The 15,909-nt window shown below is 44.9% G+C and overlaps 1 protein-coding gene across 2 annotated transcripts in view; it reads right to left on the bottom strand.

Moving 5' to 3' along the window:
* Nucleotides 1-4,435: 4,435 nt before the first annotated feature.
* The window catches only part of LOC147423934 (uncharacterized), a 119,348-nt gene continuing 107,874 nt past the window's right edge, over nt 4,436-15,909 (bottom strand). Inside the window, exons 8-10 of one of the 2 annotated variants that reach the window (XM_086500909.1) lie at nt 9,293-9,516; nt 4,995-5,095; nt 4,436-4,876 (exon numbers count right to left, since the gene is read on the bottom strand). In XM_086500909.1, coding sequence (XP_086357035.1) covers nt 5,030-5,095; nt 9,293-9,516 — 290 coding nt within the window. In that variant the 3' untranslated portion in view covers nt 4,436-4,876; nt 4,995-5,029. Of the gene's footprint in view, nt 5,096-9,292; nt 9,517-15,909 lie in introns of both variants that reach the window. The other variant, XM_086500908.1, reaches the window with a different exon arrangement.

The raw sequence follows: 15,909 nt of genomic DNA, 5'->3' as shown, positions 1-15,909 counted from the left end.
AAACCCTATAAAAGGTGAGCTTCCATGCTCACTTAGCATTGGTACTATGTGCTTATGTGGTGTGTGTATGTGTACTTGTGAGTGGTTGTCTACACATTGGGATTGTGAGGGTTTTACCCGCAAAGGGTGTATCGTTAAGTGGTCAGCTCTATGGAAAAAAGAAAAGATAAGCATGCTATTATGGAGCTGGCTGCTCCGACTCAATCTCATGTGACTTATGGCATTGATATGAGACTATTGTCTGAACTGTTTGGATGTGTTGTGATTCACTTGCTCATATAGTAATATTCCTCATGCATATGCCGGAATATGTACATGGATGGCAACTTCTACTGAACCTTTTGTATCTACGGCACTGGTTTTTTTTCTCGCCTTTTGAGTTTAGGAAATGCTTTCAATTTATGAATGACTTATCATAAGCAGAAGCAGTATATTGCAAGACCTTAAGCTACAAGATGAAAAACCATGTGTACAATGTATAAAGCGTGTTTTGTTGCTTAATTTTTTTCTTTTTAGTAGAGTTTGACTCTTATCAGGCATACTAATGAGCCATATTGACAAATTTTGACGCGTGAGATACCTAGAGTGAGAGTATGTACATATAACATGCCCAAAAGCTACCCCCAAATTTTTGTCAAAAATGGGTTCCAAACATGGATCGCGATCCATGTCTCCTTGAAGCAGATTTGCTAGAAAATAGTTGCAGATTGTGTAAACAAGTTGTTATGGTGAAAGGTGGAAAAATTCCAGTGTTTAATCTTTTGAAATGAGTCAAGGGTCAAGTTCAACACTATCAGACTGTCAAGTATGAAAATGGTGGTTTTGAACAAAGTATTGGTGTCAAAAGGATACGAATCTTTAGGCCAAATGAAAGACAGAGTCACTAAAAAGAAAAATTCAAGAAACATGCTCTTGCCATTAACGATGGTTTGAGTTTAAAACTAAAAAAAGACTTAATCTTGTCTCGCTAATAGAAATGGGAGAAAAACTTAAAAGAACTAAAACTTTTTCGGCCCTATGACCTCTGCACAGAGACAAGGAATCTTCTTCCAACCCTTTGTTTCTCTCTATGTATGTGAGAGCACAATTGTTGATGGACTTCCCTTCTAATGGGGAGCTTAATATACATAAATGTGGCGAGAATGGATAGTTACCCAATTGCTAATGGTCCAGCCTTCCAGATTGAAAGTTTGAGTTTCTTCCATGTGGTAACCTTTGTATCAATCACCGTATCAAAACAAGTATATTGGATTGCATGATCCCCAATAGGCGTGGATGGTCCACGATATGCTATGTCTAACTTTGCTCGCATGCATGTTGAAGAGGTCCATTGCCTGGAAGTGGGAAATTTGCTGAACTATCTAAACTCATCATCATGCCACCCATTCTAGGGTATAGTCCCAACAGTGGTAGAGTCTGGTATGTAGGTGGTGTGAGGAAATCTCTCTATGGAAGTGACACCAAGAGAGCATGGAGGAATGATCAATGAATGGAGAAGCCTCATGGTTGATCGAGTCTCCATGACATAATCCACCATACTACCACCACCTTTGCCTCCTTCTAAAATTATACAAACTTTGTTGATCGTACTCATTGCTCAATATCATTGTAGATGGGGAAGACGGCGTGATGCTCTCAAAGGCATGATGTGGGTGCCGCATTCAATGCAGTCCAATCCGCAACTCTTTTGGATCAATAGTTTGTAGGCGAATAACGTCCTTCAAATCAAATTTATCATGATGATGGTTTTGTGTACACACGTTGGAGTCCCCCACTGAAAATACTCTTCCTCCTCTACAAATTGTAGAATGTCTCATGAAAGGCTATAATGTAGTAACTATGTCTACGGGGTGCCATCTATCTCAATCTCTCCCTCCCCACTATCTACCCATCCTTCTCTCTATCCTACTATCCCCCTACTTTCTTGCATGTGTGGCTATTTGCCTTGGATCGGGCATATGTAGATCTTCTAGGTGGGAAGTGACTTTAGAGCGATATGGATTGCTCTAAGTTGGATAGACATATCCACAGCCACAAATTTGGCCTCCTCATCTCTTCTCCCTATGACCTCTCGATCTTGTCCCATGTGATCCTCTAGAGATCATAGTGCAATTTTCCACTTGGGATTGTCATCTACGTATCAATAGAGAGGTCTCTAATAGTACCACACTTCAAGAATGTTTGATGTTTTCCTCACTCCTAAATTAAACACCATGTGTTTGTTGGCAAAAAGGGAGGGTGTATGCCAAGGGAGTTTGGTACTCTCTCTCTCTCTCTCTCTCTCTCTCTCTCCCGAAACCCCCCCCCCCCCCCCGCCCCCAAAGTGAAAGGCAAAGCCTACGACTGTCTCCAAACGCTTTGTTGCTTACCTTCCCAACCTTTATGCCTTGGTAAATGGCATACTCTTTGACGATGTGTATCCCAACTTCTTACATATCGAGCAAGGGAGAGAGACGTCGTAGGAATAGTCCCATGAGACCTCAAAAATCTATTCGAGGAGTTTTGAACTTAAGACATGATACTCCAGAGGGAACTTCTTTAGAGAGAGAGAGAGAGAGAGAGAGAGAGAGAGAGAGAGGATGCTATAGAGAAAACTTCTTGTTTGTGTTGCTCTTCTCAAGCGTTTGATATAGGTATACATGGATTCACCCTCTACATTGCTATCCTCTTATGTAAACTATGTCTTGTTGCTATTTATGAACAATGTGTGAATGCACATGCCCGTGTGTGAGGATCAAGGTGGCACAGGGCTCGTCCAAAACATTTTTTCTAGCCAAAGAAAAGGGGGCACACTTAAAACTTTTCCCATTTTTAGGTTAAAATTTGAACCATTTGCCGATACTTACACTAAAACTTGGAAAATTTTACTGGTTTTCTTGAAGGCAAGCTTGGAATCTACCCTAGATTTTGCTCTTTTAGCTAGTTAAAAGCATACTAAACCCCAATTTTTGTGAAACACTAGGTGGCCCCATTTGGTAGACATGGTTGCACGTTCTTATATTTTCTAATTGTATGTTGTTCTTTGATTTTATCTATGGTTGTATGGCTGGAGAGTCAGCCATAGGCTTCAACTCTTTTGACATGTGCATGCCAAGTGCAAGCCAATCGCCATGTCTCATGCAATGCAACGGAAAAAAATAACGTGACTGGTTAGGAGCCTTACTTATATGTCTACTCTCGATTAATGAGCTTTGGTTGCTTCTACTTTGTGGGACCTTCCTATAGGGTCTTGGTTTTCCCCTCACCCCTCTTCAAATTCGTCCAAACTGCACATTGCATTTTTGCTCCTGGCAGGCATTGCTGCTCCCTTGTTTTCACCATCAATGATGCTTATTCAACATGTTTCAAGGTGCCATTATTACAAAGATGGCAAAGCCCCTATATTCTCTTATGGTTCGTGACCGGGTCGCCTTTTCCTCCTTTGATGACGTTTTTTGGCCCCGGCATTGTTTGATTTTATAGCCATATGTTACAGCAATAACAATCTTTATAGGTGTCAAGTTTATGGCCTCTAGGCATATACTTTCTAGCTATATTGCAGCAAAGTGAGTTTCAACATTCTAGTACAAAAGTAGGATAATCATATTTATTATTACAAATAAAAATGCATAATCAAAATCACTGGGATAGATCAGTAAATTAGATGCTCGTGTCACCATTAAGTATTGCCATCTCTCTCCAAAAAAAGAGGATGATCTCTTATAGCTTAGACACGGCTCAAACTGTGCACAACAAAACTTTTGACAAAGACATGCTTTCCTCCATGGCCTTGCACAAATTGTTCGAAAGCGGAGCATAGTTTTCAAGGTCCACCATCAAGCGGCACCTTTAGAGATTGTGCATGGGAAAGCAAGGAATAGCTTTAAGCCTAATAGCTACCCCATCATGGAGTCCAAATGGACCCTTAAAGAGAAACATTGGTATTTTATAGGACTCTTTCAACACACCAGCAATCCACTTCTAAACAACAAAGTTTAAACAACTATGAAGAGTGGGTGCTTGTATCACTCTTGCTAATCATTAAAAGCCCCAAATTCTCACCTAAGCTAAAGGTGTGCTCAAATATGTTAGCCCTCATTAACTATGAAATCCAACTCAAAATTTTTAACATGCATTTAGCGATCCACTTCTAGAAAAATCAAATGGAAAAATCTTGAAGTAACTTTGAAAGCCGCGAAGAATTGTTAATTTGTCTGATTTCATCTTTCTAACCAAAAAGCCAGAGAAATTCTCATCAGAATTAAGGGCGTGAAAACATTCTAGCACTCGTATCCATTACTTGTAAGTGGGAAAGTTTAAAATCCAACTCCTTATGACTGTCCGTTTACAACGATTGGTTTCATTCGACGTCAGGCCAATCAGCATCTGTTTAAATTTTCCCTCCTTTTCTTCATAAATTTGTAAAGCATCTTTCAGACAAAATCTGGTAAAAACCTTATGAAAAAGACTACAAAGTCCAAGCTTTTATTAACATATACGCACATCAGCCAAAATATGGTTACAAATGATGAGGAAAAACCACTTGTATCTATCCTTAATGCAGGTATTACATACCCAATACTTGCAAGGCTCCTTGAGGTAAGTATGTCCTCATTCTCTGTACAGACTTCAATCAAATAAATTTTTACAAAAGATGGATTTAAAATAATGAGCATCATCAGCTTCACCTTGCAGTCTTGCACACTAAATCTGTTATTGTCCGACTTCCTGCATTTTCGAATGGCTTGGCTGAACTTGGCAAAGAGCCCAGCGATGGCTGACTGGTTGGAATCAAAGCAACATTGCGAGATACAAGGAAAGCCTCAAAAGAAGCCCCTCATGCAGGTACAAATCGCCTACTGAAGCGCTAGCTACAAGCTTTTGATATGGCCATCAGCTGTTGTCAAGAACAGCCATCCTGATATCAGGTCCCAACATCTTTAATTGTCTCTTCATACCTCACTTACTAACAAGCTCACACATGCACGGAGTCATGTTGCAACAGGAGCAGACACCTGTGTATAAGGAGAGCTCCATACGCCAGGTTCCATCATCTCTCAATTGGCAACCTGCTTTCTGCCAATGTAGGCAAAGAGGCAGGATGGATAGTGACATGCTGCAGTTTGACAATGTGAAGCATTAGGTGATACAAAACTCAAATACTTGACATGAGTGAACCTGGAATGATCATCCACAAAACATTCACTTTTGCCACATAATGATGAACACTACATTTTGGACCTTTAACTTGGATGGAGCCCCAAGGTACAAAACTCTTGACAATCTTAACAACTAATCAGATTTGATTAAAACTCCAAGTCTATAACTTGGAATAGCTGTCAAAAGTCCAGCTCATTCTATTTTGGCGATCATGTTGGTGAGCTAACGCTCGTGACAGAGAACCTATCTCCTAGTTGGAGTTTGGAGTTAGCGCCGTGTCAAGCCACTGAAGAACAAAGCCAACCTGCAGATCCCGGCCCAGGGGCCTAAACCCTAGAAGTAGCAGAAGCAGCAGAAGAAGTTTCACCAACTTGCAAAGTCTTGCCGAGTGGCCTAATTTTAAAGAAGAGTTCCCACCAACTTATGGGACTCCGTCTGATGGGGCCTAGGGGACCTAAAGGCATTAAAATAAAGCAAGACCACACATACACACACTCAATCTCTTGCGCAAACTGCTGATGAAGTGGCAATTGTATGGATGCCCGCAATTGCGCTGACATGCTGACGTGGCAAACAATACGGATGTTTGTGTTTTACGCTGATGACGTGGCAGCTGTACGGATTTCCGTGAAACACGCTGGCAGCTTTTAGCACCAGTTTTTGAGGCTAGATGCTTTTAGAACTTGAAGCTTTTCATGTAACTGCTTTTCATGGCCAAGGGCCTTTAATATGTGCAGAGAGCTCATTCTTTGGCACTCTTTGAGGTGAAGGTGCAGAGGATGGAGTACCAGCATTGTATTGAGTTCAAGCAATATAAAAAAAATACCAAAAGGGGTGCCAAGGTTTGGGACCATTGCTCTCTTGGGGTGGAACTGCGCCACTCCCTGTCTCATGTTTTCGTGCATCTCTTTCGTTATTTGAGGTGCTTAAAGTTGTTCAATTTGTTCTTTTCTGTTGGCAAGTGGTGCCCGTCCTGTGACAACCGAAGTCAACAATGCTGCCTAGAAGAATAGGATGCGGAAGGAGACTGACCATTGTGTTCATGGAGGAGCAGGATCACATTAGCACAGTGGGTTGAGGAGTCAGAGCGAGGTTTAGTTACTGAACCTGACCTCAGGAAGGATACGGATGTGATCGAGGATTTACCAGACGAGCATGTGTAGGAAGCAAAGCAAACAAAAGAGGCTCGGAGATGGGAAAAGCAATGGACTACATGGAACACTAAGGGCAAAGCTAAGGAGGTTGATGATTGGCAAGAGCAGAGAACTCTGGCAGCCAAGATCTGGCTAAGAAGATGCCAGAGCAACCTGAGTGTACAGTGTACAGTCAGTCAGAGCCCAGTCCATGTACCTATAAATAGGGCCCATTACTTCATTTTGTGGGCTAGTCATTCTAGAGTCTAGAGTTACCCTTTTGTAATTGTTGAACATTTGCTCTGCGCATCATTGAGCTCTTTCCTAGCTTTATCTGGTGTGAGTTGTACAATTTCCAGTATCTGAATACATATGAGTTCCAGTCTCTTGTCGTATTAACTCCAAGGCTCTAACCTGGAATAATTGTCAGAAGTGACCAGCTCATTCCAGTGTATTTTTTGAAGGCTAGCTCACATTTTCACCCATTAAAAAAGGGAAAAATACCCCAAAACGCATCCCAAAGCAACCTTGACCACTATAATTGCTCTCCTAAGGGTCACTCCTCGATCTTGATCAAATCTTTCCAAGCACAATTAATTGCATGTAGCCCTAACACAGAATGGCTCCCTTCAGGGTCACTCCAAATCTGGCTCCTGTTGGTATATGTGGCTATATGTTCACAAAGACACGAGACCATCACTTGTGGCTAAGGTGTGATGCCAAACCATCATGCTCAAAATCACAATATTAACCTTCATACAGCTCCTCCAACCAATAATGAGAAGAAACAAGCACTTAAAGGAAAAACTTGAATTTGTTGGATTTGTTAGCCAGTTAAAAAACATGGCCAGATGCAATTCCAAATAAAAACTTCAACAAGCAGCCGGGCATTCCATACTTGTATTGGATAAACCATACTGTTTTATACCATATACACCGTAGGCACACTATCAAAAGACCATGCTCTTATTTGAGCTTTCAAATGCACTTAGATCAAATTATGGCTAGGTTTTGGTGGCACCTGTCTCTCCAAAACACCCGTCACGGGTTCATGACATTGCTCGAGTCCGACTCGGCTCCACGGCTTTGGTCCAAAATCTCGACTCACACCCTGGCTTGGGTCTCAACCATCTCAATCCCAACTTGCCATGCTCCACCTCGGGTTGGCTCGTTGAGGCCAGCTCGAGGCTCAACTGTTCTATTCCACCTTCCCATCCTCGTGTCACGGCTTGGCACATCTTGGGCGTCCAACCCATCTCCATCCCAAACCGCACGTAGGTCCCACTTCAACCCACATGGAAATAATAGCGTTCCTTAGCGGATCCTTTGGGAAAACACCGCGGTGCATGAAGTGAAAGCTAATTTGCCTAGGTGGGGGATCACTGCTTGATGCCCCTTTGAGCAGACCTACTACCTCATAGTTGAGGATAATTTGAGGCGGCCTAGCAAACCTCCCAAGCACCAAGGTTTCTGGATAGAAATCCCGATCCCGGTTGCCCGACGTCAAAAGAAACTCTGCTGGCTGGTTCCAGTGAGCTAGCGTCACGGCGGCACGTGGCAGTGTGACGTTCATTTGTGGCAGCAGTGGTAATGCATTGCAGTAAAATCCTTGCCAGGTTCTAGACCTAAATGTGCATCTGATACATGCTAGAGACTTTATTAAAGGTGAACATTTAATGGTTAAAAGAAAACTAACCATGCGCCTAACACTAGGCGAAGCTTCCACATTTCAACTCACTTTCTGTCACCCCTACTGGGGTGTGCTCATTTGTGGTCGTCTTTCTCTCGTTACTACAAAGTCTTGCTTTGATTTGTGATAATTAGCCTAAACTACATTTACTCTTTGTGTTCAACAGCAAATCAAGTCTATCCTCTCCCATAATCCCTGAAACACACTTTTGTGTGCACCAAAAACCTCAGCTTCTAATAACTGATTTTGATTTGCAGTATTAATAAAAGCTCATTGCTATTTTGGATTCCTACAAAAGGGCTCCAAGCAACTCCTCCCGTGGTTACGTCTTGGGCCTGAACTGGGCAAGGATCAGTGTGGTGCTAGAGTTAGGTTCTACTAGGCTAGAATTGACTGAAACAGAGATGAATTGGCATCTTTGCTGGCTGCTTAGCTCCTGCAAAGATGCAAATGAGATGGCTGCGAGCTGGCTGCTCCATCTCTATTGTGATGACTCATTATCCGTATATATGCTACCATGTTCGTTACTGAGCTTAAACGATCCATGCTACTAATTGCAGTGTGATAGGCACCAACTACAGTCGTGAGATTCTCAAGGCCAACATGTTTGGATGTGCAAAGTAAAATTCAAGATGCTCTTTTTGTTTAATGTGTATAATAACATTTCGGTGCTTCCCTCTCATGTTATGTATGATGCTGCATACGTATGTTGTTATTGTGTGGCATACTTGATTATGATATTCCCTGTTGCAGGTTGAAAAGGGTGTCTTACTTGCGGCTTATTTTGGTGGAACATATGAAGGTAAACCAGATGCCAAGATTTGGAGTCAATTTTATAAGGTTGTCTTTTTTCATGGGAATGGTACCTATCAAAGCGAAGAAACATTATTGGGTTCTAACTCCACGCTGATGAGGCGAGGTTGTGTCTATCACTGAGATAGAGCCATCATCAATGATTTCCAGACAACAAAAGTGGATATCAAGGGTGATCGAAGAGAATTCAGATGTTAAGAATCCACATGTTTGTTTGTGTGAAGTTAATCAGCTTACTTTTCAAGTTTTTCAAGTTTTGCGTCTCTGCACAAAACACAAAATGAAGAAACACACACTGCAATTTCTCTATCTTGTGCATCATGGATGAACAATAAATACAAAGGTGTCTGATCTGCAACATACATGTGTCCCCTATCCAAGCACCCTACCACTAGCACGCCATAAATGTTAAACTAGAATCCACTCAAAGGGGGGAGAGAGAGAGAGAGAGAGAGAGAGAGAGAGAGAGAGAGAGAGAGAGAGAGAGAGAGAGAGAGAGAGAGAGAGAGATCTTTACCTTAATCTGTGTTCGATTGTAAGTGTAAGTTGTGTGGATTAACATATCTGAGGATTGTATGACAGCTGGATACGAGAACTCACTATAGTCTTCGTCGTCCAAGGTCAATACTTCATACCATGTATCTCCATCATCTTCGGAGACCGAAACCTTAAGAGTAGTTCGAGAACCCACATTATGAACTACCAATAAGCGGCCATCTTTCAGTTTGACACCATCGATCCCTGAAATTATAAAGCAATCTCTCTCTCTCTCTCTCTCTCTCTCTCTCTCTCTCTCTCTCTAGCGTATTGGGCACGCATTGTATCAGTGGTCGCACATACCCACATAGTTCCAGCTAGCAGCACTTCTAGATTCATTTTCATCTCTCTTTTTATATGCTCAGACATGGTATCAAATTCACCAGTTTGTAATGGATTGGTCTCATAGGTCATTTGGCCTTTTGAAGATGTTAATATATCATCCCTCCCCCCCCCTCTCTCAGCTCGGACCCTAGCTCCTCCTTTGCCTTTGCCTATAGCTGCCTCGACCCATCTCCCCCAGGCGCAAGAGACAGACCTATGGGGGGACGTTAAGATAGCCATGCCTCCTCTTCCTCGCCAAGACAGATCTGAGACCTAGTCTTGCCATCCTAGTCGGTATTGCCAATTGTATGATGGATGGAGAGCTATGGAGAGATCGCTAGCCACTATGGTCTCCAAGATGATCCGGAATAAGGCTGTAGTGTCGCATGAGGTTGCTAGAGCATAGTTGAGAGCTACACTAGTTGAGGTTGAGGCACTTATTGGATCAATATCTTACATGGCTTGTAGGAGCTTCCAAGTCATCGCTATGCTAGATTGACCCTCAGATCATCTCGATAGCTAGCCACTTGGGATGTTGGTATGCGCAGATGTCAGCTCGGCTTCAGTTGCATCGCTTTATTATGGACAGATTGCCACCCTTTCAGTACTCCTTGGATGAACAATTGCTCTCACACATTCGAAGAAGTCGAAAATCCACCAAAGAGTCTCCAATATTAGACTTCAAATCTCCATGGCCAAAAGGTGCACACCAGTAGAAGAGCTACTTTGCATCAAAACTCCGAAAGAGACAACCTCAAGCCATCCCTCACAGCAATCAACACGGCTATGATGCTCTTCAACTGCAAAAGCATCATCCATGGCATAGCCGACCTTCATCCCTGCATTCAGGATTTCACAGCCCAGACCAGTGGGTGTAGTAGTGGATCATGCTCTCTTGACACTTTTCGTCTCCTTTCAGTATAGTACAGCCCAGGTGTTAGGAGGGAGGACACATGCGCTATACATTTACACCAGAGACTGACTCTGTTTATATAGAGGAGATCTATACTCGTCTATGTACAACAGCCATGCCAGGACTCTCTGTGGAGGAGACTTTGCATGATGCAGCAGCAGAGGGGTATGATGAGGACTGTAGGGAGACGAGAGCGCAGCTTCAAAGGGATCTCAGACAATCTTGGATAGCCTTCACGCGCCTTGTGCGATTGGAGAAGCGAGCATTCCTAGCTCAGATGGAGCGAGATTGATACCAGTTGTTCTTGAGTAGAGACTTGGGAGAGACATGGTGTTACTTTCATAAGCACTCCCCTTCCCCAATGATTACTTCTCTTGATGAGTGGGGTCAATATGCAACATCCTTATATACAGATCCTGCATAGACACTCCTTCCAAATCCTCTCGAGCCATGCCCATCTACGAGTACCTTCTTTACCACTAAGATGATAAAGACGGCCATTGACACAATGAGGACCGCGAGGGCATATGATCATGATCATCTAGTAGTAGAGCATTTTACACATGCTAGAGATATGCTGGTAGAGGTTCTTGCAGTTCTATTCAATCGTGTCATGTGTGAAGGTCTACCTCAGACTTGGAGACTGTCTACTATTGTGCCTATCTTCAAGGTAGGTGATCCTACAGAGCCTTGGAACTATCATAATATTATGATTGGACACACACTGGCTCGATTATATGCAGCTATCCTTGAGCCGCACTAGAACAGATGGGCAAAGAGTGAGGACATATGGGCAGCGGGACAAGCTGGTTTCAGGAGAGGCTTCTCCACTCTTGACCATATTTTGACCCTCAGAGCCATCAATGAGGAGGGTAGGGCACATGGGAGACGAGGGATTAATTGTAGCTTTGTGGACTTCCGCAAAGCATTGTGTTATGTCCTGCTTATAGGAGAGGAGATCTAGTCTAAGACACCGCCGGGATGGGCGTCCGGTGTTTGGGCGTATGTAGTGTGAATCCAGCCACCTTTATAAAAGGTAGGCCAAGGCCTTATTTGTAGTTATCAACCCCACTAGCAGAGTGCTAGTGGTTAGCCCGCGATGCTAAGAGTGCGCGAGGTCACCTCGAGGTGGTGAGGCCGGGTGGTATGGGACGCTCGGTCTTATAGGTGCACTCCTTGGACGTTGGCCCCAACATGGGGGTGCTGTTGGATGTTGGCTATGATCGGGTGTTGGAAATAGTGTTGCAGGGAAACACACATAGCTTGGAGAAGACGAAGGAAGCTGAGAGTAGTATTGCTTGGTGCACAATGAAAGATAAGATAGCTCTAGAGTGATGGGCGTATATATAATGCACAGGTGAAAAAATCTCCTAGTGAAAGAAAAAATGCCCGGCGGTCGTAAGTGTATTCACACATATCACTACCACATACGTATGGTAACAAATCCCTCCTGGGAGTGATGCAATGAACGAGAGCTTGCACATAGAGTATAGGGAAGAGCCATGCCCTAAGAACATGATCAGTCCACAAAGGGGAGTATTCCCAAGCTTTGCGGAAAGCTTCGAACTTCTCACGAGACAATGCCTTTGTGAAAAGGTCTGCAAGGTTGTCACTGTAGATGATGTTGGCAGTGTCTTGTCCAACACCCAAATCAGCCATAAGGCGTCTGAGTCATACACACTCAACCATAGCTGTGAAGACTGCCCTGTACTTGGTCTCACAACTAGAAGTGGCCACAATAGGTTGCTTGTTGCTCAACCATGATATGCATGAGCTTGGGAGTTCATATCGAATGTGTTTTCTCAGTGGTCGCATGCCGAGTATGAGTCCGAAAAAGCATGTAAATCTGGATCTCCTCTTGGGATAAAACAAGCCAAGATGTAAAGTGCTACTCAAGTAGCGAAAAATCCTCTTGACAACCTACCAATGCTTAGACCTTGGGCTATGCATGAATATGCTAACCTATGAGACTGCAAACTGAATATCCGGCCTCGTATTGCAAATATAAATAAGGCATTCAACAACAGTTTGGTAAAGAGTGACATCCGCAGGATCACTAGCATCATGAAGACTCAACTTCAAACCTGTTTCCATAGGAGTGACAATGGGCTTGCAGTCCTCAAGTCCAAACTTACATAGCAATGTCTCTATGTAACGTATCTGACACAAGGCAATACCACCATCACACTGCTTAAACTGTATGCACAAGTAATGATGCAATAACCCCAAATCTTTCATCTTGAAAGTAGCATTCAAATCAGCCTTAAATTCAACAATGTATCTCACTCGGTCCATTGATCAACAAATCATCCACATATAGAACAACAATAAGAAGTACATCACATAATAAGCTAGAAACAACCAAAGCATAATAATCTGATGCATAAGATGCATAGCGAGAACTGAACGAGTACGACTAGACAAAGGTGTATCCAATTTACTGTCACACAAAGTATGCACCAACCATTTTGGCATATCTATAACCTTCTATTCTCACTCCTTTCCACATCAAGTACATCATGTACATTTGCATCAGAAATAGAATGATCTATAGCATTTTCAAAAATCCCCATAGGCTATACATTTGCCTCATTTGAATTTACATTCGAACTTCCACCACTAAAAAGAGGCAACAAACTGTCATAAATGTCCTCCCAAGCTGCGTGCTCACTGCTGCTGCCCGCACACTCCCCCCCCCCCCGCGGCCATCGCTGCCCCCCCCTGCCCTCACATAGCCCCTCCTCCTGCGCGCAGCCCCCCTGCCCGCCCCTTACGCGCTTTGCCTTGCCCGCTGCCTATCGCCTGCCTGCTGCTTGCTGCCCGTTGCCAGCCCCCACCCGCTGCCTTTCGCCCTGCCCGCTGCCCGTCGCCATCCCCACCCGCTGCCCTATCCGCCTGCCCTATCCGCCTGCCTGCACATTGCCGTTATCCATTGCCCCGCCCGCCTCCACTTTACCTTTAGCCACTTCTGCTTGTCGGGCCTCGATAAGCTTGGTCCAACAGGAGTTTCCACCTTCGTCGACGCTTCTCTGCTTTTTCTTCAGAGCAACAGACACAGATGGAGGCTCAAGCTCAGTCACAGAGGAACTCCAAGAAGTCCCCTCACCTGACCCCACTATTCGACTTGCTCTATCACCGATAGAGCAAGCGAGCCTAGCCGCAGAGGTGGAACGCCTGTAGGCGACCTCCGTCATCTGCAAGATTCTCGGCACCAAACCCTACAAAAGAGAGCTGTGTGATCTTCTCCAGGCCCGCCTTCTCGCAAAGGGGGGCAAGATCTTGGACGTTCAATTCCTCGGACGTGGCTACTATCAGATAGAGTTTGAGACCTCCGAGATAACGACCAAGGTCATCGCGATGAACCCCTTGACCATCCGAGCAGTTCGAGCCCACTTTCGACAATGGAGACATGGTTTTGACCCAGCTTCAGATGTTCTAGTAGAGGAGGCAGACCTTCCCATCTCCGTCTGCTTTCTTGGTTTGAGGAGGGAGTACTTACCACTTTTGTCAAGGATAGGCTCAGAGATTGGAACTGTCCTGGAGACACCTCACACGGTAGCCTCGGTAGCTGCCAAGGCTGCCGGCATTCCCCCAGTACGTGTTCTGGTTAGGGACACCCACACTCTCCCCAAGGTTATTCTTCTTCCTCGAGTGAGTGGGGGTTGGTTCAGACAGAGCGTGGAGTATTTGGGCCTCCGAATCAATGCTTCAATTGTCGACAGATGGGCCATCTTGCGAAGGCCTGTACACGGAGGAGACCCCGACCTACACCACAGGTCTAGCACCAGCCCTAGCCTTCAAGGGCTGGCCAGTAGTAGCAGGCAGAGTCACAGAGTACGCAGGCAGAGCCACCCTTCGAGCCTGGGGCTCAAGCGGAGGAGGGCTGGCAGCAGGTTCGTGGTCAACGTCGGCAGGGGCCACCGCGCCAGCCTAGCACTCAGAGTGGTCCTCTCTCAGGCTCCTGCCCAGCAGCAGTGGGTTCCCACGGGGAACCGTTTTGATCCTCTTCAGCAAGACGAGGTCCTTGCTCCATCCTCCACCTCAGCCTCACCCTCGACAGCCCCTCCTTCCCCCTCATCCGCCCCTTCCCCTCCTCCTCTCTCTGCCTCTCCATCTCGCCCTCCTACCTATGTCGATCCCCCTTGCCCCCTCCTCTCCCCCTACTACCTCACCTCCTCCCGCTCCAGTCCCGTAGCCGCTTGTAACAGACTTGGACACTCCAAGTCAAGAATCAATTACGACAACACCAAATAACCACTTCAAAACAGTTCACAGTTCACAATAGATTTGCACTGGCCTGGCGGAGTTCCGTGCCTAGAGATATTGGCCCCAAAGACTGGCGCCCCTTTCAGTATTCTTTATGTATTAATCAATTCAAAGTACAAGAGAGTGGTTAGGGTTTCACTCTCAGACTCTGCGTCCAGATGCTCTGCAGAGTGGGTGCCCAAACCACTTATTTAAAGTTTACAAGGGTTGCCAAAAGCAGAGTCCCAAAAGCTTAAAAATAAAGCAGAACTCTTTTCTCTCACAAGCTCTCTCTCTAGAGCATAAATCAAATAAAGCAATCGAATTTCTCTCTTTTTCTAGCGTAGATAAAAAGCTGACGCAAAAAGCATGAAATTCTGCCGCAAATTACGGAAATTCTGCCACATCATCAGCTAGCGCTTTTCACGGGTTTTCAGCCTGTTGCTAGGGTTAGGGTTAGGGTTTATGACAATTTTTAGGGTAAGGGTTAGTATTAGGTTTTCTAGCAGATTTTAGGGTTTGCAGGTTTTAGGGTTAGGGTTTGCAAAATTAGGGTTTTCAACAGTAGTCGTGGTTTCGGCTCCTGAGCAGACACGTCATCACTTTGTGACACCGTCCCAGGGGACAGGGCCTTCCTCAGGTGCTAGGAGATCTCTTGGCAGTGCCTTTGCCATGAGTCGATTAGCGAGAGAGGGACAACCTTTCTTGCGACCCCCTCTTTTGGTGCAGACGTCTCCCTTTGCAGCAGTTCGTCGTGGTCTGACGAGCTTCGACATTCGTTGCCGTTGGGATTTCTTTGCCTACGACTTTATATGGTTTCTCAATGACCCCTCACCAGACCTTCAGGCAGCCTGCTTCAGAGTTCATGTGTAGCTGTTCCTTGCAGCTAGGGGGATAGAGGCCTTGCACTCAGCGGTTGGCTTCTCTTTTTCCCTATGCGGCAGGGACCAGATAGCACGGTTAGCTGCTGCGGCAACATCAGTTCTCTCTCGCTCCCCATGAGGATCGTCTCATGGAACGTACAGGGATGGGGTGGGCCCCAGTTTCAGTGTCAAGAGAGGTAGACTGCGTCAGGAGCTTCAGCGATGCCTTGTGGGAGGAGAGATTGACCTTCT

Source organism: Adiantum capillus-veneris, chromosome 26 (assembly GCF_014529385.1).
Source record: "Adiantum capillus-veneris isolate H3 chromosome 26, ASM1452938v2, whole genome shotgun sequence".
Lineage (NCBI taxonomy): Eukaryota > Viridiplantae > Streptophyta > Polypodiopsida > Polypodiales > Pteridaceae > Adiantum > Adiantum capillus-veneris.
This window is presented reverse-complemented; position numbering and strand designations above follow the sequence as displayed.